The 23,767-nt window shown below is 46.6% G+C and overlaps 1 protein-coding gene across 2 annotated transcripts in view; it reads right to left on the bottom strand.

Annotated features, from left to right (window-relative positions):
• ADAMTS12 (ADAM metallopeptidase with thrombospondin type 1 motif 12) overlaps positions 1-23,767 on the bottom strand; it is a gene marked incomplete at both ends in the record, with an annotated part of 199,821 nt that overhangs the window by 117,396 nt on the left and 58,658 nt on the right. For both annotated transcript variants that reach the window (XM_080682502.1, XM_080682503.1), the window contains one exon: positions 15,134-15,266. In XM_080682502.1, the coding sequence (XP_080538628.1) occupies positions 15,134-15,266 (133 nt within the window). The remainder of the gene's footprint in view (positions 1-15,133; positions 15,267-23,767) is intronic.

Raw genomic sequence — 23,767 nt, 5'->3', positions numbered from 1 at the left:
CAGGACGCGCGTGTCCAAAGACAAAAGACAGCCGGCTGCTTCACTGGGGGCCCCCACTCATGTACCGCTCCCCACGCTGGTGTGATGCCATTAACTCCACTGATAGATCTGAACAAATTGCTCACTGCGGCCGTGAAAGTCAGGCAGTTCTTGCACAGTCCTTGAACTGCACTCCTCCGGGACAACCTCATCGTTTTCCTGAAGCCCTTCAGCCATGGAGAGGGCTCCACCTTCACAGAGACAGTCGAAGGGTCGAGCATAATGGCTCACAGCCCAGGAGTCCGACAGACAAACTGGCTGGGAGATGTCTGCCCTGCCTCAGTTTACTCACCAATAAACAGGAATAGAGGGTTAGTATTAAAAACGGCCTCGCAGTGCTACTGGGAGAATTAAATACATGATATTTGTAGAGAATTTAGCGCAATATCGTGCATCTACTACATAGCAATTTATTTTTCATTATTATTATTAATTATTTTGTTTCCCCTCCACCTATTACTTGATTTCCTCGACAGTACAGTGAGTGTTTAAGACAGATGTACATACAGAAGCTCCCGCTCTTTGTCCTGCAACCCTAACTTCACTCAGATAGGCTCACAGATGGCCCTTATCTAATGCCTTGAAAGGTCTGAGTGACAGTGAAGCAAGAGAGGGTGGGGCATGGAATCCAGGTCCAAAAGAGGGGAGGGATGTCTACTAAGATGAGGGGTCAAGTCCTAGGTCAGGGAAGGCAGTCATGAGCAAGCATCGCTCAAGGACTGTGCTGACAGATCCAGAATTGAGGCCGGTCAGGAGGGCAGATCTAGTGATGGGAATACGATGTTCTGCCCTAGCACAGGCTGCTCAGGAGAAAGACGCCAGAAGCCTGCAGATGGCCCGTGACCCTGACCTAGGAATGTTAAGATTGCGTCTTATTAGACTGTGTGTTATGAACAAGACTATAAATTATTCCACAAGTACATGAGATTTAACAGGATTTTAAAACGATTCAGCCTTACTGTTAGTATCAGAGAATGTGTCCTTCTGGAAAGACGTCAGAAAGATATAATTTCATGCTCCAACTCAGACAGGCTGGTAGTGGTGATGGCTGCAGCTGCATTGCGAAATAGTCTAGGACTGCATCCAGACGGAGCAGGATGGAGTGCTGTGGTAGATTAGTGATGTCTGCCCACACACCAGGAGCCAGAAGCAGTAGTGCATTTGAATAAATGACTCCGAATCTTAAGTTATAAATGTGCATATTTAGAAGCAGTAATGCATTTGAGTCAATGACTCTGAATCTTAAGTTACAAATGTGCATATTTAGAAGCAGTAATGCATTTGAATCTTAAGTTACAAATGTGCATATTTATATTCAAGGACGTAGTAATTAGAGCACTCATGAGAAAAGATGTTTTGCATATAAAATTAGAGATTAAAATATATATATTACTCAATGCTGGTTAGAATATAAGTGGGTACTTTTATATGTTGCTTTAGAACTATAAATTGCCTTTTTGGGAATACTTGGAAATATTTCCAGTAATTCATTTATAGAAACCTAATCTAAGGTAATATTTTAAGATGTGGGCAAAATTTGCAGCACAAGACTAATAATCATATAGAGTTTTACTATAACAAAATTTTGAAAAAAAACCTAAATGTGTAAACTAGGGAAATTTGATCTAATCAAGGAGTTTTAAGCAATCCTTAAAATTGTTTTGAAATAGCTTTTAATAACTGGGGGAAATGTTACAACAAGTTTTGCAGAAAAATTTTGCACACTTAATTGTGTGCTTCATTATATATTATAGTGTATTATATTTGTATTAATACAGTATTAATTAAATTATTCTGTCATGCTTATATGTCATATTATAGAAGATAAGTAAAATACCCACAAATAGTGCTTATGTTGGTGATATGATTATGAACAATTTCTATTTTCTTCATTATATTATTCTATATTTTCTTAGTAAAAATAATACATATTATTTCTTTTAATTTAAAAATTTAAACCCAATTTGATTACAACTGTTAAATAAAACTTTTCCAAACAAACTAATGGTAGAAAAGAGTCCTAGCCTGGCCGGTGTGGCTCAGTGGTTGAGTGTCGACCTGTGAACCAGGAGGCCAGGGTTCGATTCCCGGTCAGGGCACATGCCCGGGTTGCGGGCTTGATCCCCAGTGTGGGACATGCAGGAGGCAGCAGATCAATGATTCTTGTCATTGATGTTTCTATCTCTCGCTCCCTCTCCCTTCCTCCCTGAAATCAATAAAAATACATTTTTGTAATTTTTTAAAAAAGAAGAGGCCAGAACACAAGTCCCAGAGCTCAGGAGCTGGGAGCTCCCACTGCCCCACCCCGCCCCACCCCGCCCCACCCTAGTATGAAACGTGCATCACCCACAGTTTGCAGAGGAGAAAATGGAAGCAGGAAGGAAGAGGAGGAGGAGAACAGTCAGTTGCCCCAGGTCGGCCATTTAGTGGGAACTTAAAGCTGCCCCTGGCTCCACCGCGGAGGCCTCACCGTGGGCACAGACCTGATCACCAGAGCCACCCCTTGAGACTGCACTCCCAGAGAATTTCCCCCAGAAGGGTGCAGGGGGAGGTGTGTGAGTTGCAGCCACATGGGGGTTTGGTAAAGGTCTCTCCCCTTGCTGGCACATGCTCTCACCCCGGCCCTGTTCATTGTCTAATCCAGACCCTGAGCGGGATACCCCTGCTGTCCCCGGGGGCTGTGCTTGACCTTCTGCTACTCAGGCCTAAAGCAGGGACATCTCTGACCAGTGGGCCTCTGCTCCCCTCTCCCCTGGCCAGCGGTCTGCCTCCCACGGGGGGGTGGGGGGTGGGGGGGGCTGCCCCAGAGCCAGGCATGCGGATTAAACGTGCCTTTGATTCTCTCAACCTGACAGCTCCTGCGTGTTCCAGGAGAACTGAGAGCAAAGGAGGCTGCGCCCTGCAGAGCGGAGGAGGAGAGGGGGGTCCGGGGGGGCTCTCCTCTCTCAGGAGGTCAGGCCCTGCTTTGGTGGGGAGAGGCCTTGGTCGCAGACGCCAGTGGATGTGCAGGGCAGAGCTGAGCACCTGCCAAGGGAGACAGTCCTCAGAGCCAGCGCTCCTGCTGACCCCCTGGGAGAGGCGCTCACGGCCAAGGCTGGTGCTCCTGAGCAGCTGTGAGCAGGGCTGGCCACGCAGTGCTTTGTGAGGGGTGCAGTGGAGGGGGGGGGGCACTTCATGGAGAGGAGCCCCTTTCTGTGTAAATCCAGCAGCGACTCCCTCAGAAGTGCAGCCAGGGTTGGTGGGTGCTGGCAGGGAGGCCATGGCACTATTATTAGCACGGCGCTCAGCCCGGGAGCCTTCTTCTGAGGGGCCTGGGCTCGGGTAAGTTAAACAAAGAGCTCCTCTGTCCTGAGGGCTTTCAGCATGGCACACTCCCGGGATGGGAAGAGCCTCCTTAAAATCCCGAGTCAGCACAGCGCAGCGCAGCAGCGAGCTGGCTGTCTCCCGAGCCAGCAGTGCACAACGCGTGTGTTAAAGGCACCCACACGTACCCCATGAACACACTTACTACATAAGCACACACTCTACATGGGAATACATACACACATACATCCATACACATAAACACACACTCTACATATAAATACACACATAGACACACAAACACACACACCTCTTGGGCTGAATTTAGCTAAAAAATGAGGTCCTGAACCACTGTATTTGATATCACTCAAATATATGTGGAGTCTTTTTAACTAAGCCCCACATTTCAGAGAACAACGTGTGTATGAGAGAGAGAGAGAGAGAAAGAGAGAGAGAGAGAGAGAGAGAGAGAGAGAGAGAGAGCGCACTGCCTGCGTAAGTAGGCCCTCTAACCTTGCTACAACATTGGACTCTCACCTCTCTCCCTTCCCACAATTAGGGATCTGGGGTCCAGACTCAGTTTCTGGACGGCCACTTCTTTCCTTGGATGCTCCGACTCCAGGTGACAGAGCAGACACACCCACAACTCGTGACCTGATCACGATGCCTGCAGTTGGCCCCTCTCCTTGGCCTGCCGATGACCACCCTCTCCCTGTCTTCACATGGCTTCCGCTGCACAGGCCTGTGCCCACATGTGCTCTCCTTTTAAAGACACCCGTCATATTGGCTTGGGGCCCACCCTGCCGGGCTCATTTTAATATGCGTACCTCAGTAACGATGCCATCTGTAAGTTCACTCACATACGGAGCTGCTGTGGGTTAGGACTTCAACATATGAGTTTGGGGGCAACACAACTCAATCCCTAATAGGCCCCATTCCTCGAGGGCTGGACAGTCCGTAGAAGTGATCTCAGGAAAAGTAGCGCCCTGGGTGCCTGAACCAGTCTGTGGCGTACCCCAGGGAGGCCTTCTCTAACCTTCCCCATCGCGTCAAGTCCCCCGCTACACACCCCTCCGGCACTCGTCACCATGCCCATACATACTTTCAAAATTAATTTTTGGTTCAGTTCTCTTCCCACTAGATTATGGACCATGACAGTCCCACTTGGCAGGTTCAGAGCTGTGCCCCTGAGTGTCTGGCCCACAGAAAGCACCAAATTATTATTGCCTGCAGGAAGGTCAACCAATGACACACAAACCAATGGAAACCAAATTCCCAAAGGGTCTAGTTCTTGGCTAATTGGCCCAGAAAGTCCCCTGGGGACCTGCTTCTCTGCCTTTGGAGAAGATTTAGAGCCTCAAGTGCTCTGATAATTTCCTCAAATATTTGATTTCAAAATAACCAGTAAACTTCCTTCCCCACAAAGAAACAATCTTACGGTATTTATGAGACTTTCAGCTGCTGCAGAGAAGGGGGACAGTGTGGGGTGGAGCTTCTGTCTTCCCAGCAGGGCATTGGCCCAGCGGTGCGACCAGCCACAGCTACCGGGAAGCACTGCCAGATGCACACATCCCTGAGCCTCAGTGGCTCTGAGGACGCGTGGAGCGTTCAGCCCCTCGTCCAGGTGTGGTGGATGTCCCCTGGCACCTGCAGGACCTGCCGCGAACACACATCACCCTCCTGTTCAATAGACAAACATTTACCAAACAACCAACTATGCGCCCGACACTGGGCTTGTTCTTAGGATACAAAGATGAGTCCACTCCTGGAAACAGGATAAAGGTTCAACAGGAGAACCACGAGTGAAGCTGTGGGTCATTCATTTCTCACTCACTCACTCACTCACTCATTCACCAGGTGCCCACTGTGCCAGGCGCTGCCCTAGATGGTGGGGATGCAGCAGAGAACAAAAGAGAGGAAGCATTTGCCTTCAGGAAGCTTATGTTCCAGTTGGGGCTCAATAGATAATTCTATATAATGAAAGCCTAATATGCTAAGTGTCTGGTCGTCTGTTCAACCAATCAAAGCATAATATACTAATGATATGCTAAGGCCACTCAACCGTTCGCTATGACGTGCACTGACCACCAGGGGGCAGACGCTCCGACTGGTAGGTTAGCTTGCTGCTGGGGTCCGGCTGAGCGAGATGGGACGGACATGCCCTGGAGCCCTCCTGCAGTCCTTCCCCAGCTGGCCAACCTCCCGCATCCCTCCCTGGCTCTAATCCTGCACCAGAGGGGTCCCTCGGCCTGGCCTGCACCCTCTTGCAATCCGGGACCCCTCGGGGGATGTTGGAGAGCCGATTTCGGTCCGATACTGCAGGCCAGGCCGAGGGACCCCACTGGTGTATGAATTCATGCACCGGGCCTCTAGTAAGACAATAAACAAATAGACAAAATCACATGAGATGGTGACAAGTGGTGGGGGGGGGAAACAAAGCAGGATAAATGGTTTACAAAGTGACCAAGGGAAAGCTGGCTTAAAGGATGGCCATGGAAGGCTCTCTGTTCGGGTGATTTGAGCCTGAGGGGTGTGAGAGAGTGAGCCAGGAAGGAACCTGGGGAGGAGGTTCCAGGGAGGAAACGGGGAACAGTGAGTACAAGGCCCTGAGGGAGTCACATGGAGGAGCACCTCGGAGGCAGGGAAGGAGGGAAAGTGTAGGAGGGAAGGGAGAAGGCAACTAGGGGCCACGTCCATCCAAGTGCAGAGTGTGCCTGGGAAAGGGACGCTCATCAGTCCTCCCCTGGCAGTCCACAGAGGAGGGGCCCTCACAGGAGGCCCCCTAGGATGCCAGAAATCGGCCTGGTGGATGGCTCAGAATCTGTTCCCCACGCCCACTGGAGGCTGCAGACCATGTGTGCCCCAGGCTCAGACGCCAGCCCGGTGTGCAGTGTGGCTGCAGCTGCTGGCCTGGCCTTCTGGCCTCCCTGCCTGCTCACCTTCCGAGGCATCTGCCCCTCTTTATCCTCCTAGGGAGCACATCTGCCCTTCCCACCTGAGGGCTGCCTCGGGCCTGTCTCCGCACTGCTGCCTGGGCGGATGTGCCGCTCACCACTGCCTCCCACCGCCTAGCACTGCACCTGGCCCAGGTGAGAGCTTGTTGAGTAAATGAATGCCACTTGCTTGCTCTTATGTATGTATCCTTCTGTCCATCCATCCACCCACCCATCCATCCACCCACCCACCCATCCACCCATCCACCCACCACCCACCCACCCACCACCCACCCACCCATCCATCCACCCACCCACCCATCCACCCACCCACCCATCCACCCACCCACCCATCCACCCACCACCCACCCACCCATCCACCCACCCACCCATCCACCCACCCACCCATCCACCCACCCACCCATCCATCCACCCACCCATCCATCCACCCACCCATCCATTTACCCACCCATCATCCATCCACTTATTTTTTCCAAAGTAAGAATTGGCAGTAGTCATTTTCAGCTGCAACCTCAGGCCACAGGTCCCAATCGTTGCCACGTTTGTCTCTTATTTCTCCTCCTCAACAGCAAGGCATCATTGTAGACTCTACATTTCTTCAGGAAAGTGTGAATATTCTCATGGGTTAAACTGGCTCCACGTAGGTAAAATTTAAGTATATACTGACACCCACATCGTTAAATATAAGTATATATAGTAGCTACCAAACGACAACTAATGAGCTACCAATGCATCATAGATCATGAGTTCAGCACTTGTAAGCTCAACATTTTTGAGGTCCTCTGCTGGCCAGGAATCTGCCCGTCCTTGGAGACACACCTGTGAATGAGCAGACATGATTCTTTTCCTTGTTGAGCTTCCTGCCCAGAGAGGGACACAAACAGACACTCCTAACAACGCCTGTGGCAGGGGGAGTAGCTGTGCTAAGAGTCACGGGAGAGGCCTCTAATGCAGGCTGAGGGGCAGTCGCGAAGCTTTCCAAAGGCAGCCACAGGAGAGTCCCACGGAGAAGTCAGTGAAGCCCTGGGAGGGAATGGGTTTCCGGCAGAAGGACCCTAAGTGCAGGGGCGAGAGGAAATGAACAGCATTTCCTCTGTGTGCTCACGACCTGTTCAGCAGGGCACAGGCTGTGCCTGGAGTGATAAGAGATGAAACGAGAAAGAGGCAGGAGTCGCACCAAGAAGGCGTTCCTACAGCTTATTAAACACCGGGCTTCGTCCTGGGGCCGGCTGACAGGCGCTGGGCATGGGAAAGATACAAGCAGATTTGTGGTCTGGAAATAGTTCTCTGACTTCTAACGGGGGAGGTCAAGGGAGAGGAGACCAATAAGAGGATTTTGCAATAATCCAAGTGAAAGGTTATGAGGCTCAGGCACAGCAATGCACTGGAAAGGCAGACAATTTAGAAACTGTTTAGAAGGCCGAAACGACAGGACTTGGGAATGTGGGTCGATGGCAGACGTGGACAAAAGCAGAAAAACCACACCAGGGGTTTGTTTGCCAGACAGGGCTTTGAAGCTAGAGGCTGAGTTATTTATTTTTTAGGGGCAAGAGCACTGTCCTGTTAGGGCCACTGGTGGCTCCAAGGATGAGCAGACCAGGTGCAAAGGACAGATCGGGCGCCATCTCAGGTCTCTGCAGGCAACAGGAGGAAGCCAGAAGGTTGGTCAGAACAGGATAAACCAGCCCTGGCCAGGTAGCTCAGTTGGTTAGAGCATCGTCCCGATATGCCAAGGCTGTAGGCTTGATTCTTGTCAAGACACATATAAGAATCAATCCATGAAGGCATAAATAAGTGGAACAATAAATCGTTGTTTCTCTCTCTTCCTCTCTCACAATAAATAAATAAAATAAAATAAATGTTTTGAAAAGAATTGGAGCCCAGCCAGCGTGGTTCAGTGGTTGAGCATCAACCTACGAACCAGGAGGTCACAGTTCCATTCCTGGTCAGGGCACATGCCTGGATTGCAGGCTCCATCCCCAGTGTGGGTTGTGTAGGAGGCAGCTGATCAATGATTCGCTCTCATCACTGATGTTTCTATCTCTCTCTCCCTCTTCCTTCCTCTCTAAAATCAATAAAAATACATTTAAAAAATAAAATAAAGTAGGATAAGTCTCTTTCTGTCTCCACCCAAGGCACACGGAAGCACTGAATGACCAAGGACAAAGCGAGGAGCTATGACTCATCAAGATACTTGTCCATTTCCCTGCAGAGTTATGGGGAGTGCAATAGATCAGATAACTAACAGCTCAGACAGCATGACTGCAGACTTAGGATTTCCTGTCCTACCAGAGAAACTTCTTTTCCCTGAAACTGATCCTTTGCCCAGATTGATCCAAATCCCCTTCCCAGCTTAGCATCACGCCCCAGTGTCTCTGCCTTTCCAAACTCTACCTGCCCTTCTGGGCAGCCCTGGCTGCTGACAGCATGTGCTCAGCGCAGCGCAGCTGGAGGAGGTAAGCGGAGCAGATGCGATGCCTCCTAGGAAGCTGCTTCCTGTTTGGGGATGGACACCTTGCAGCTGAAATGACCAAGGAACAGAGGTAAGGACTGCCGAGTGCTGAGGAGATGCACAGGAAGGAGTTCCTGAGGCGAGGTCCAGGGAAGGAGTAAAGGCTCGGGCTGGAGAAGTGAGTAGCTCGGGGATACAGAGCAAGTGTGCTGAGCTGCCGGGTGCTCTGAGTTCCGATGTCGTGGTCTTGGACTTTACAAAGCAAACATCACCATTTTATCCTCCCATATGCCCACACATTAAATAGTGCCCCAGGTTCCTTCCAACACTCTTATTGGTAAACGCTTGAAGCACCTAGCCAACCTCCCACCCGTTATGACAGCAGGTAATCAAAAACCATACACCACCCTAATAAAAGCAAAAATAAAAAGTGCAGAACACCGATTAAAATGTTAACTGCCTCGTAGCAAAGTGTGCATCATTAGGGAGTGGCTACAACCACAAGACTATTAGGCAATCAAGAAATTCAAGGCAAGTCTCAGGCAGGTTGTACCAAGGAAATTTGCCGTGAACCAAGGAAAACTAATAGTGTATTTTAGACTCAATATGGAGTATGGTGGTCATTTCAAATTTTCAACTAACTGGATTGCCATGAAATCATAACAAAACTACAAATAATCCCCCATCCTGTATCAGATTAGTGATCTGATACACTAATTAATTCTAATGAGCTATTGTTAATGTTACTATCATATTTAACATTGTTCATCTTTAATGCCTGTGCATGCCATTTAAAAGGCAACTCAAAAATTTCCAGGTGACTTGTATAATAAACCCACTCAAGGCTTTGATTTCTTGCAATATGGTAGACTAGCGACTCTAAAAAAACTCTCCCAGTATTAAGCCCCTACCAATGTTTAAAACATAAAAAGGTAGGTGGGGAGAGAGGGGACTGTTCAGAAGACAAAAATAGGAAAATGAAAAATAAATTCAGAGAGAAAAGCAAAAGATGCCGTGTGATCATGACCTTTTTATATACCAACTGGCTAGGCTGCAGTCCCGTTATTCAACCCAACACCGATCTGGGTGGTGCTGTGAAGATATTTCGTAGGTGTAATCAAAGCCCATCACCGGCTGACCGTGGGTAAAGAAGCTCTTGATCATCGCCTGGGCCTGATTCAATCAGTTGAAAGACTTTTAGAGCAGAGCTGAGGCTTCCAGAAGAAACTCAGCTGCTTCTGCCCGGCCTGCGACTTGCAGCCTGTGCTTCCTGAAGGGCCGCCCACAGATTTTGGATTGGCCGCGCCAGCCCGCACCATCACGTGAAGCAATCTCCTGCGGGAAACCCCTTAACACAAATGTCTTACTAATCCTGCTTCTCTGGCAGAAGACCGATTGAGGTCTGAAGCCAGCTGCTGGGCGGGCATCTGCTCCTCCCTACTTGTGCTCTGGAGAAAAGAGCCAACTTAGGAACCACACAGGTGGAAAGTCAGGTTAGGCGCTAAGTGAAAAAGTGAACCAGAAAACAAAGAAACAAGTAAGCACACCTGAACTTGGCTCTCCAAGGGTACAGGGAAGAAGACAACTCATGGAGAATCTAGAGCCACAAGGCACAGATTTGGGGCCCAACTTCACAACGGGATACACGTAGCTTCAACATTACGCACGGGGAAATACCACTTCACATCTACCACACTGGCAAAGTGAGACTACCAAGGCGTGGACAGAGTATGGAACCGTGGAAACCCTCGTTCGCTGCTTTGGAATGGCAACTCTGGAAAGCAATTCTGCAGCATCTGGTAAAGTCATAGATGCACATAGCCTACGCGACATGGACTTTATTACACTGCTGTGTTCACTGAGTGGCCAGATTATTATGACCTCTGAACACATAATAATCTGGCCACTCAGATATATATATATTTTAGAGGCCCAGTGCATGAATTCATGTATGGGTGGGGTCCAGCCAGCCTGACCAGGTGGAGGGGACATGGGCGGTTGGCTGGCCTGCCTGCTGGTCCAACTCCTGGTTGAGGGGACAATTTGCATATTAGCCTTTTATTATATAGGATATACACTGAGTGGCCAGATTATTATGCATTCAGAGATCATAATAACCTGGCCACTCAGTGTATATACCTTTGAAATCCCAGTGAACCTGTGCTCTAACACACATACACACACACACACACACACACACACACACACACACACGGAGGGTCTTTGCTACATAATGAATGGATAATAGCCCCAAACTGCAAGCAATTCAGATCCATTCATAGGATAAAGGGAAAGAGGCACAATGGAGTACCACAGCAAAGAAAATGAACAAATTACAGCTACACATCCGGCACAAACATAATATAGAATAACAAAAAGTAAAAAAAAAAAAAAAAAAATCTAATACAGGCATTAAGACTCCATTGCTCTTCACAGCCTTACCGTATATTATAAATATAAGGCCAGGGCTGGGTCCCTACTCACCCATGTCCTGTATCCAGGCTGACAGTTCTTCCGACCGAGAACATAACCTATCACAGCTTTACCCACACAACCTAGGAGAGTACCAGACATCCAGAAGATACACAATCGATATTTGTTGAATAAATGAATACAGCTTGAACACAGAAATACGTGCCAGGAACCTGACCCTGTGTTTCTAGCCTGCAGTCTTGATGCATGAAACCCCAGACTCTGATCTGACCTGCCTGAACCCCTTTTGGCCATAGCTGACCCTGCTGCTATTGTCACTTGACTAGTGTTAACTAGCTGACTAGTGTTAACTCCTCTTCCCCAGCTTCCTAAAACCAAGTTCCCCCAGACACTTCCATTTAAAAGTCACGCAAGCCCCAGTGTGATACATCCTTGCCAAAAAAAAGCTAATATTGAATGAAGTTTTGAAATTTGCTCTAGATTTCATTCAGTCAGGCTGTATTTTCCCATCATTTAACATAGAGTCCAGAAAGTTGAAGAAAACAAGAACTTTGGCAAGAGTTGGCAAACATGAGGTTCAGAAAGCAAACAGAGCTAGCATACAAGTTGAGAAATATTAGTTCAAACTGATCAAATCTATAACAAAATAGCATCACCATAAAATCCTGAGGGGGGAAAAAAGAACTAGGCTATATTGATAAAATAATTATTGTAGAATTCCTGGGTACCCTTCTATGTGGGAAATAAATATAACTGAAGGGACATACTTTAGGGGAAAGTAATGGATATATTCTCTCCTGAAGTACTTGAATACTTTTAAAATACATATTTTTTCAACACCAAGGGTGTTCCTGCTTTGAACATTACAAAGTCGGAATGCTTTACATAAGGCGAGCTTTCTTGATATAATCATAGTAATTTACTCTCGAAACACCAACTGACCTAAGAACGAGGTGTACCTGGATGTTGGCTAATGACATGGCTACGGTCAGTTAGTGCCATTATCCCTGCAGGTAACGTGGTGGACGAACACTGCCGTTACCTGGTGCAGCCAGACCAAGTTCGTTTCAATTTATGAAGTTCTTAAAATTCCGAATGTCACGTATACCTTAAGAGTGTTCACAGCACATTAGAGTATTCTTGAATCTCTTGCTGTCGTTCCAGCATTTAATCCCACGGATCATTTTAGGAAGGGAGATGGTCACAAACAACTGATAATCGGTCGAAAGACCTTAAGAGCAGGGTTGAGGCTTCCTCAGCAGCCAGCAAACCCACCTTTCTTTTTTCCTTCTATGTTACATACTAGAGGCCCAGTGCACAAAATTCGTGCACTTGGGGTTGGGGGAGAGGTCCCTCAGCCCGGCCTGCGCCCTCTTGCAGTCCGGGAGCCCTCAGGGGATGTCCAACTGATGGCTTCGTGGGAGCAGGCCTAAGCCGTCAGTTGGACATCTTCAGCGCTGCTGCAGAGGCAGGAGAGTCTTCTGCCACCACCACTGTGCTCGCCAGCCATGAGCCCGGCTTCTGGCTGAGCAGCGCTCCCCCTGTGGGGCAGCTCCTGCGTTGAGCAACCAGTCGTTACGTCAATTTGCATATTAGCCTTTTATTATATAGGATATTGGAAGCTAGTATTTTCTAGTTTCATCTGCTTGGCTATGAATCATTCATAGTTTCATGTCAATTATTTACTGAATTTCTACTTTGCTCCTAACATTATGTTACATACTATTTGGGGAGGGAGTTCCTACTCAAATGGGGCTTTCAAGACAGTTGCTCAAACCAAGTTTATATTCAAAGGAAGAGTTAAGGAATAAATATGAAGGAATATAAAGCCCGAGATCTAATAGGATCTTGACTTCTGAGCTTGACTATATTCTGAACACCAACTACCTTGAATCTTTTGAAAAATTCACTCCCTTCTCTGAACCACAAGTGCTTCTTTGGTGGAAAAAAAGGAGGCTACACTCTCAAAGGTCCTTCCAACAGAGCTGTTCAAGTGGGACAAGCTTCTTTTAGATGCTGTGTATGGAGAGATTCGTAATGCAAAGATTGCTCCAAGGTGGGATTACTCAAAGAAGGTTTCATAGAACTGGAAGTGGCTAAGTCTTAAGGTTGGCCTAGAAGGACAATAATGGAAAAGGGTGTGGCAAGCTTTATAACTGTGGTATTGTATGAGACCTAACGGGAGCATGGCATTTGTAAACCCCATCCATCTCTCTGTCTTTATGACTAAACGCATGCTCTTCTCCATTCGTTATTAATCAACTCTACCTCAACATGGAAGTTATTAAGGCAGAGATGGTGTTCAAGGTGGGTGGATGAGGAATAGCATAACTGATTTCACAGAGCAATTATCTAGCCAAATCCACTCACTGCCCTAGGACCTCTCTCTGCCAAATTGATTACCTAGTGATCTAAGAAATATTGAATCACACACACAAAGTGTTATCTACCATCCAATGTAGAACAGAAATTGGGTAATTATCCAGGTGATTGAATTGATGATAAACTGAGTCCTAAAAATTCCCATGGAGACTAAGTTATCTGGATTGGTTCCTTTATCCATCAAATTAGCCAGACAGCACGTCTCTTCCCTTCTCTTGATACTTGCTAGAAGGAGATTTAGACAGGAAATTACCTAATTTAGGACAAAGTTGCAATATCTTACTAAAGTTGAGGAATTCAAGCAGCTGTATATTTTTGTGTACAGAAAACATCCTAGACTCAAAAGTTTCTGTTGCTTACATACTCTGCTAAGATTACTGAAGAAACTCCCAGGAAAGTTGCCATCTCTCATAGGGTCAGGGTGAAGTCTATAGAGAAGTCCCTTGTTCTTTCAATTTCCTTTCATTTATCCCACTGACAAAGGTCAAGTTCTGAGTTCCCTTCAACCCTATTAGAATCCACCTTCCCTGATTCCTTCATCATCTACCTATTTTCCCTTTGATGTCTATGGTTTTCAAATTCTTAAGACATAAAGAATATCATGGGTTCCTTTTATTAACTGTCTCCCTAGCCCATTATTTTTTAATCTATGAAGAAAGGATGAACTATACAATATTAAAGAAAATGTCCCAATTTCCAATGGTACCTTATGTATAAACTATTATCTCCCACACATTAAAGAGAATGAGGGAGTTGCAAGGAAATAGCCTGGATCCATTTATCTCTGAAAGCTACCTGAAACTGTTTAGTGCAAGGTCATCCCAGGGGCTTAGGGGCAGGGACGAACCTCGGCGAACTAGAAACAAATGCACCTGAAAGAAGCTGAGCTAATTTCATCGTCTGATAATGTGTTGATATTTTTTCAGTTTCTCTTCACACATCATCAGCATCATCACACACTTAAATCTGCGTTCCATATGCAGATATGACAAGCTGTCTGATACTATTCCACGCGAATGTATGACAACATTGCTGATACTGAAATTCATTTTCCTTTAATTAATCTTCCTCTAAGGCAGTGGCTTCCTCTCGAGCCACATGCAGCTCTTTGGCCCCTTGAGTGTGGCTCTTCCACGAAATACCACGGCCTGGGTGAGTCTATTTTAAAGAAGTGGCATTAGAAGAAGTTTAAGTTTAAAAAATTTGGCTCTCAAAAGAAATTTAAATCATTGTACTGTTGATATTTGGCTCTGTTGACTAATGAGTTTGCCGACCACTGCTCAAGGGGTTCAGGAAAGTGGTGTTTTTTTTTAACCAATTCACCACTCTGAATATCATAGGAGTGTCTTCAACTAACGTGGCAAGGATGTAGGAACTGCCCCTTCCTTTTCCATTAAGAATACGAAGAGACTTACAGGGAACTGAAAAGACTTACACAAGGGTGCATACTTCTTGCCAACAGAATGGGGAGGAAATAACAGATTTAAAAGAGACCAGGTCATGTTGGAATAAAACAATAACAGAACAAAACAAGCTCCTCAACCCAGTGAGGAGATTTCAGTCACAATACCCTGTAATCCGCAGGCTGGCTCCTTCCTCTGCCTTCTGTAGACGATGTGTGGGTGGTACTCGCCCTCGGCCTGGGGGTGCTCTTTGACAGGCTCAATGAAAAAGTCTCCATGTGGTAGATGGAAAAATCCAGTCTGTAAATATATGCAGTAGAAAGTCTTATTTGAATCCATTCTTTATCCACGCAAAGAAAATTAGCAAAGTGAAAATGACACAGGTCATGATGGCCCCTAAAACTCGTAAGACCGATGCTTTCATAGCTGCCATTGGATCTCCCAGAAGAGCTACACGTAAGTAATGTAATGAAAGGTCTTCATAGTCATAATTAAATGTTTAGGGGTCACGGATCCCTTTGAAACTCTATTGAAAAAAGTGTGCATATACACATCTACCCAAAATGTAGCGTACAATTTTGCAGGTTCATGGACCCACCCTGCCCCCCCAAAAAAACCCACAGCTGAGTATCTATAAATTTAAGTGAAGTGCTTCCCAGCTGCCTTATTATGGAGTTGGTACCTGTTCTCCATAGTCCACTGACAGCTTTACGGAACATTTATTAACCTGGATGTGGGTAGTCAGCTACATGTTCACACAGCTGCTTGACTTGAAGTTTTTAATCCTTTCTGCTTTCAAGAAAACAAAGAACTGTAACATGAAGTCTCTGATCTGAGACTTCTGTAGGTGTCTACAGTGGAAAGCCCTCCATTAGTTTTGAGGGAAAAGGGGCACTCTCGTTTCACAGATATGGGAATTTGCGATATGCTGGTCAATGAGTAACTTTTTTTTTTTTTAAATAAATATTTATTCAGATTATTACAATTGTTTCTCCTTTTTCCCCCCATAGCTCCCCTCCACCCGGTTCCCACCCCACCTTCTGCCCTTACCTCCCCCCGCACTGTCCTCATCCATAGGTGTATGATTTTTGTCCAGTCTCTTCCTGAACCCCCCATACCCCTTTCCCCCTGAGAATTATCAGTCCACTCCCTTTCTATGCCCCTGATTCTATTATATTCACCAGATTATTCTGTTCCTCAGGTTTTTAATTCACTTGATTTTTAGGTTCACTTGTTGATAGATATGTATTTGTTGTTCATAATTTTTATCTTTACTTTTTTCTTCTTCCTCTTCTTTAAGAATACCTTTCAGCATTTCATATAATACTGGTTTGGTGGTGATGAACTCCTTTAGCTTTTTCTTATCTGTGAAGCTCTTTATCTGCCCTTCAATTCTGAATGATAGCTTTGCTGTGTAGAGTAATCTTGGTTGTAGGTTCTTGCTATTCATCACATTGAAAATTTCTTGCCACTCCCGTCTGGCCTGCATAGTTTCTGTTGAGAAATCAGCTGACAGTCGTATGGGTGCTCCCTTGTAGGTAATTAACTGTTTTTCTCTTGCTGCTTTTAATATTCTCTCTTTGTCTTTTGCTCTTGGCATTTTAATTATGATGTGTCTTGGTGTGGTCCTCTTTGGATTCCTTTTGTTTGGGGTTCTGTGCGCTTCCTGGACTTGTAAGTCTATTTCTTTCACCAGGTGGGGGAAGTTTTCTGTCATTATTTCTTCAAATAGGTTTTCAGTATCTTGCTCTCTCTCTTCTTCTGGCACCCCCATAATTCTGATGTTGGTACGCTTGAAGTTGTCCCAGAGTCTTCTTACACTATCTTCAACTTTTTTTTTTTGCTTTTTGCTTTTTCGGTTGAGTGTTTTTTGGTTCTTTGTATTTCAATTCTTTGACTTGATTCTTGTGTTCCTCTAGTCTGTTTTTGGGTCTCTGTATAATATTTTTTATTTCAGTCAGTGTATGTTTAATTTCTAGTTGGTCCTTTTTCATACCTTCGAGGGTCTCATTATATTTATCGGCCTTTTCTAGGATATTCTTGAAAAGCCTTATAACCGTGGTTTTGAATTCTATATCCAGTCGTTTGTTTTCCTCCATTTCTTTCGTTTGTGATCTGTTTCTTTGACGCCGCATTTTCACTGCTTCCCTGAGTTGGTAAGGTAAATTTGTGTGCTAGGTTTCCTATATGGCCCAGTGGGTCGGCCTCCCCAATTAACCTGAGGTGGACACTCTTGGTGCACCCCTTTGTGGACTGTGTGTACAGCCTTGTTGTAATTAAGTCTTGATTGTTGTTGGTATCACTGGGAGGAATTGACCTCCAGGCCAGTTGGCTGTAAGGATCAGCTGTGTCTATGCTGGGAGAAGTTCGGTGCTGGAGACAGCCTTATAGGATTAGACTTGCCAAATTGCAATAGCCTCTGTGCTCAGCTTGGATGGGGTGGAGTCTCAGGGCGGAGCAGACAGTCTTGGCTTCCCGTCAGCCTTGCCCTTGCACGCACTCGTAGACCTCTGCCTTCCCCAGCTCCCGAGTCTCCGCCCGAGAGTCCAGACTCCCCCCACAAGGGCGTGGGTCCCCAGGGGTTCGCCTGGAACCGGGGTTCAGTGCAGTCAGAACCGGGGCCCAGTGCAGTCAGGAGCCTCTGACTCCCTTCCACTAGGGAAAGCCTGTGGCAACCTCCGCAGCCTTTGTGCGCACTGGCATGCGTGCTCCTTCAGACCTCTGCCTTCCCCGGCTCCCGAGTCTCTGCCCAAGAGTCCAGACTCCCCCCGTAAGAGCGTGGGTCCCCAGAGGCTCGCCCGGAACTGGGGTTCAGTGCAGTCAGAACTGAGGTTCAGTGCGGTCGGGGGCTTCCTTCCCCCTTCTGCCAGAGAAAGTCAGCCAGGCTCTCAGCCGCCCTTCCTCTCTGCGTGCACAAAGACCCTTTGCCATACCTCCAATTCTCTGTGAGCTTTTCTCTTTCCTTCTAGTTGTAGAATTTTCACTCAGCCAGCTTTCCTGTGGTTCTGGATGTTGTCCGTTCTGTCTTTTAGTTGTAGTTTTGAAATTGTTGTGCAAGGCAGCAGTTTAGGTGCTTACCTATGCCGCCATCCTGGTTTCTCCTCCCGAGTAACTCTTTTTGGAGGCCAGGTCTAGAAGTGGCATATCCTCCTACAATGCTCTTTTCTCTTTAGGAAAATTTCTTCATGCCTGTTGGAGATGCTTAGAAAATGCCTTTCCTGATGGCCTCCTAGGATGGACTTGAGTCTCAGGATCTGAATTCTGTACCAATGAACAGGGCTTTCCCTAGACAACCTGCTCGAGGTGATCGGAAACTCAGACTGGAATTAAAATGGGTTCAAATCCCAGCTTCTCCACTTATTAACCACGTGACCTTGGGCAAGTGACTTGCTCAGTTTCAGTTTCTCAATTGGTAGATGGAAATTAATCGAGGGTTGCTGCAAAGCTCTTAGAAAAGGTCCTGGTTCATAGTCTCATCTATCATAGGCTCTTTCCAGATCTCAGCGTTTATATCGTCTCATTGTATTAGGCTCTCCAAAGTCAAGATAGCCATTCAATCAATTTCAATTTTGTTAAAATAAACCTGGAGACATTGGGGGATCAGGGACACTGTGAAAGTCTCCCAAAGTCCAAGGCCCCCTCCCCCCCACCCAATGCCTCAGCAGGGCAGGGCACTCTGCTCTGCAGAGGACTCTGAAGACAGCTGAGCAGCCCAGTCAGGAGAGGACCAGGATCCGTGAAAGGAGGCTGCTCTCTACTGTACAACCTGCCCTTGGGTGTCTTTCCTAAATGTTTGCTTCATGCACCCATAATAAAACCAGATCTTCATATAAATTCCCATGACTGACTTCCTATTTTGCTTATTGACCTTAAAATACCATTAATAACAAGGATAATAGGGAAAAAGGAACACTTTACTGGGAGTCATAACAATAGCTATAGGACCTTGACTTGGTGGCCCCACCTGCAAAACAGGGGTGATGCCTACTACCTCATAGGGCTGTTGGAGAATCAAGTGAGCTGAAGCTTGTACCAACTGCCTTAAAGTGGAGGGTGGTAATGATTTAACTACCAACTCTAAAGACTTCAAATTCGCTGACATTTCTTGGGAGACATTTATTCTCAGTATCATCCTCTAAAGACAAACCACTGGGACAGGAAAAACTGACAAGACCCGGATTACAACAAAACAGCTGGAAACAGACTCGTGTAGTGCTGAGATTTGGTTCAATTTTCACTCCAACACAAAGACCAGGGACACATGGAGGAAGCGTGCCTATTGCTAATGAAGTTCATTTGTTCCAAGAAGCAAAGTAGAAGTCAGGAACTCCTTAGGGATGGCTGGTTCGGGGTCCCAGAGACACTGCTTTCACCAAATATTGATGTCCGTGACAAAAACAAGCCACCAACAAGAAGGATTTATGGGCATTTCTTCGGCTTCAGATTTTGGACCCAGATGGTGCAGAAGAAACAGATGGCACTCCAGTTGAGAACAATATAACTACTTTATGAGCAACATGAATGAGAATGCCTAAAAGCCAAACAAGCATTTCCCTAAAGACTTACTTCCATCTGCATTCCTCCACCAGGCCAGCCTTGTCAGCATGCACCCGGAAATCACCTCATCAGCCTAAGTATTTCTCCAAAGCGAGGTGGAGACCTAGGAGAGCTGGGTGGCTTACCAGCTGGAGGGGAAGCAATATACCTGCTCACATGCACGTAGGGCTGTTGGCCCCAGGACCCCACAGAGAAGGGACCAGGCAGGAGAGGGATGAAGAGACCTCCACTGGCTTGAGGGACAGAGAGGTGGGAAGAATTCCCATCTGAGCTCTGGACCTCCTCTCTCCCTCCCAACATATAAACAAAGAGCGTTGTCCACCTGGCACGGGTGGCCATGGTTTATTAGCATCTCTCCTTTAATCAGAACGTCCTGTGATGTTGGAGATGGTATATATCTGCACTGCACAATTCAACAGCCACTAGAGCATTTGAGATGTGCCCGATGCAACAGATGAACTGAAGCTTTGATTTCATCTAATTTTAAGTACTAACGAAATGTAAACAGCCACAGGAGGTTAATGACCACCATATGGAGCTGCATATTTCTGGAGACGGGCTGACCAGTGCAGGAGTGAGACCCACAAGCATGTTCCTCATCCAGCGATGAGTGCTGCAATTAGGGCAGCACTGGAGAGAAAAGCAAACTGCCAGAATGTCCCAGTTCACTGTAACCGTTGGTTTTTCGTGATCAAGACGACCAGGAGCCAGCTTGGAAACATCCGAATACTGCACTCAGACTTGAGAGAATTGAAAGAGGCAAAAGTAGGTATAAAAGATGCACCATTTGCCAAAGTTAAATGAGTCATCGGGAGGAAGTGTGGCCGGACAAGGGCTGTGAGGGGGCTGCCATTGCCCTGAGGCCAGAAAGGAAGGAACATGGATGTCCCCACAGGGGCCTGGGGCTGGGGTTGTGATCATAAGGAATTGGAGAATTGGAAGCCAGGCTCCACTTCTAGAGGGAGTTGTCCCCGGGAGAGCCCTGGAGTATCAGCCTGCACGTCCTCACACCTCTCTGATGCCCTGCAGAGGAGCCTGCCACGGCCCTGATATACACAAGACCACATCCCACTTGCTGGCTGGCAGCTCCGAGTCCAAGGAGTAGAATAAATATCGCTTCATTGAGAAGGGGTGAAATGGATTCCAAAAAATTGTAAGATCAAAATGTAATGACAAGGCTCAAAACGTTATGACAAGGTTTAACAGAAATAGCATGAGCTGTGTGATCTTGGTCAAAGTAGTTAATACATGGAGGCCTCCTTTTCTCAGCTGTAAAATGGGGCAAAAATCTATCTTCATTTGCAGGGTTATAACTATCAGAGACACTCCTTGCAAAATGCCTGGTGGAAGGCTAGCCATATGCTGGGTACTCAGTAAACGCACAGTGTTATTTTATCAGAGCACCATCCACAGGGAACGCAATATACAGTGGTGACTGAAAGCAAGGACTCTCCAGTCCAACCACTTGGCTTCATCTCTTAGCTGCAGGCAAGTCCTCTGGGCCTCAGTGTCCCTATCTGGAAAATAGGAAGAGCGCTAGTCACTTGACAACTAACTTATTAAAAGTTGTCAGGTGTGCCCTGATCGGTTTGGCTCAGTGGATAGAGCGTCGGACTGCGGGCTAAAGGGTCCCAGGTTCGATTCCAGTCAAGGGCATGTACCTTGGTTGCGGGTACATCCCCAGCAGGGGGTGTGCAGGAGGCAGCTAATCGATGTTTCTCTCTCATCGATGTTTCTGTCTATTCCTCTCCCTTCCTCTCTGTAAAAAATCAATAAAATATATATTTGTTTTTTAAAAAGTTGTCAGGTGTATGAAGTGAGTCAGTATGATGTGTTTGCATGAGTGCCAGCGCACAGTGAGTGCCTTGTAAGTGGTAGCTGTTAGCTATTATGGAAGTCTAAGGAACATTCCCACAAGTGCCTAACGAGATGGTTCATTTTCTGCATCAACTTGACGGGCCATGGGGTATCAGGTTAATTATTTCTGGTTGTGTCTGTGAGGGCCTTTCCAGGTGGCATTAGCATTGGACTTGGTGGACCCAGTAAAGTAAACTTCCTTCCCCAAAGTGGGTGGCCATCATCCAGTCCGCTGAGGGCTGATGTTCTCTCAGACTGGGCTTTACATCATCAGCAGCCCTGGTTGTTGGGCCTTCAGACTCACCACTGGCTTTCCTAGTTCTCTAACTCATAGCAGATCATGGGACCACTCAGCCCCATAATCATGTGAGGCAGTTCTTCAAAGTAAATGGCCATGTGTATAAAGGTATACACACGCACGTGCTCGCACACACACTAAGTAGGGGAGACTCAGTGGTGACCGGGTATACACTGACTTGTCTGGAAAAATCTGAGAAGAGACAGAATGAATAGATTTATTCCTGCTTTTTTGAAACTCATCGAGTTAGACGTGATAGTGGAGGCTGTCCAACCTCTGACACATCAGTCATCTCCTCAGCCTGGGAGGCTGTTTTCCACAGCATAGCTCAGGTAAAAAATCAAGCTTCATTCCCAAACTGGGATTTCCTCAAACGAATTAAGGCTAAAATCTTCAATAAACGTAATGTCCAAGTCTCTAGGTCAGCCATGGATGCCAAGTCCTGGCCTCCCCTTCTCGCACTGGAAACAACATAGAGCCAGGTGGCCCTCCTCTGGGAAAGAGCCCGCCTTTGGAGACAAGCCGAGTTCAACACTCAACACTAGCAGGAGCAAGCCTGTGGCTCTGCCGTCATCAGCCTCTCTGAACCTGTTTCCTCGCCTGCAGAAAAGAGTTCTGGTAAGAGCTATGACAATACATGGCCATGACCCCAAACAGCGCCTGGCCTTGGCCGTGTTGCCATTTCTGAATGTCCTCCAAGTGACAGCATTTGGACCCTTCCCATAACTGAACCAATCATTTCCTCTTCTCGCGGCATGGCCAGCACGGTGGGTTATTTCTAGAAGTGCTCAGTGTTTCATTCCAGAAGAACACCTTCTGCTCCCCTAAGGGTAGGTGAATTGTCTCCTAATGATCTTTGTTTCTCACTTGGAACTCAGTGTGATTATTCAATAGCAATTCCCAAGAACTGTTCCCACAGATTTACGACAGTTCCGGGGAACAGGGAGTAATTCACAAAGGACAGCCATTCAGCCCAATGAAGCAGATCTTTAGAAATTAAAAATGCAGCCACCAAAGAGAACAAGGCATCCTATGACCCACTTATCTCGAATTTCACTGTGCAAAACAATCACATGGAAAGCTTATTTAAAATGGTATACCTAAGGATCCCAAATCAATTATATAGAAAAGATTCCTTTATTAACTTTTGGTCGAGAATATGTTTGTTTATTTTCAGAAAACAACTCCAAGACCATGTGGATTCCTGCAACAGAGAGGAATTGACAGGTCTGCTCCAACCACGAAGACAAGAGGAGAAACAGTCCAGAGATGGAAGACGTTGATGACGCCTTGCCACACTAGCAGTCAGCAGCTGTGTGTCGCAGCAGGTTGCCTAAGACCAAACCAGAGAGGGTCGGACCTGCATTGCCACCATGTGCCCACCATCCAGATATCATTGCTGACATGTACACTTAAAGAACTGCTGGACATTGAAATTGGGACTCAAACATTTTTTTTTATTATATGTTTATTTCTAGTCTGCAGAGGCAAGATTTTTTAAAGGAAAGAAATGGGGAAAAAATAGATACAGAGGCAAAGAAGCATTGAACAGACTGTCAAACTACAGCGGGAAGGCAGAAGAGGTTGGGGTGGGGGGTGCTGTAAGAGATCAACCGAAGGACTTGTACACATGCATATAAGCATAACCAATGGATACAAGACACTGGGAGGGGCAGGTAAAGGCATGTACTGGGGGGAAGGGGAGGCCAGGGGGAGGTCAATGGAGAAAAAAAAAAAAAGGAGACATATGTACTACTATTTGTAATACTTCAAACAATTAAAAAATATATAAATAAATAAAATGCGTATACCTAAAAAGTAAAGAAATAAAATGCATATACCTGGGAGCCTTGCCCAGAGATCCTGATCAGTACACAAGGACACTCAGTGGACCTTCTTTCAAGTCCAATGTGATACCCGGGAATCTGCATGTTAGCAAGCACCCTGGGGTCTTAGATAACCCATGTATCAGACTATTCCACGAGGTGGCGTTTGATCATTGTATCTTCTCCCACCATCAAATGGCAAAACACTGACTTAGGGCCAAAGAGAGTGGCTCAGTGAAGGGAATAGGTGAGCCATGAGGAGT

Source organism: Plecotus auritus, assembly GCF_963455305.1.
Source record: "Plecotus auritus genome assembly, chromosome: 7".
In the NCBI taxonomy this organism is placed as follows: Eukaryota; Metazoa; Chordata; class Mammalia; order Chiroptera; family Vespertilionidae; genus Plecotus; species Plecotus auritus.
Note: the sequence above shows the minus strand (reverse complement) of the source record. Positions and strands in the feature narration are given on the sequence as shown.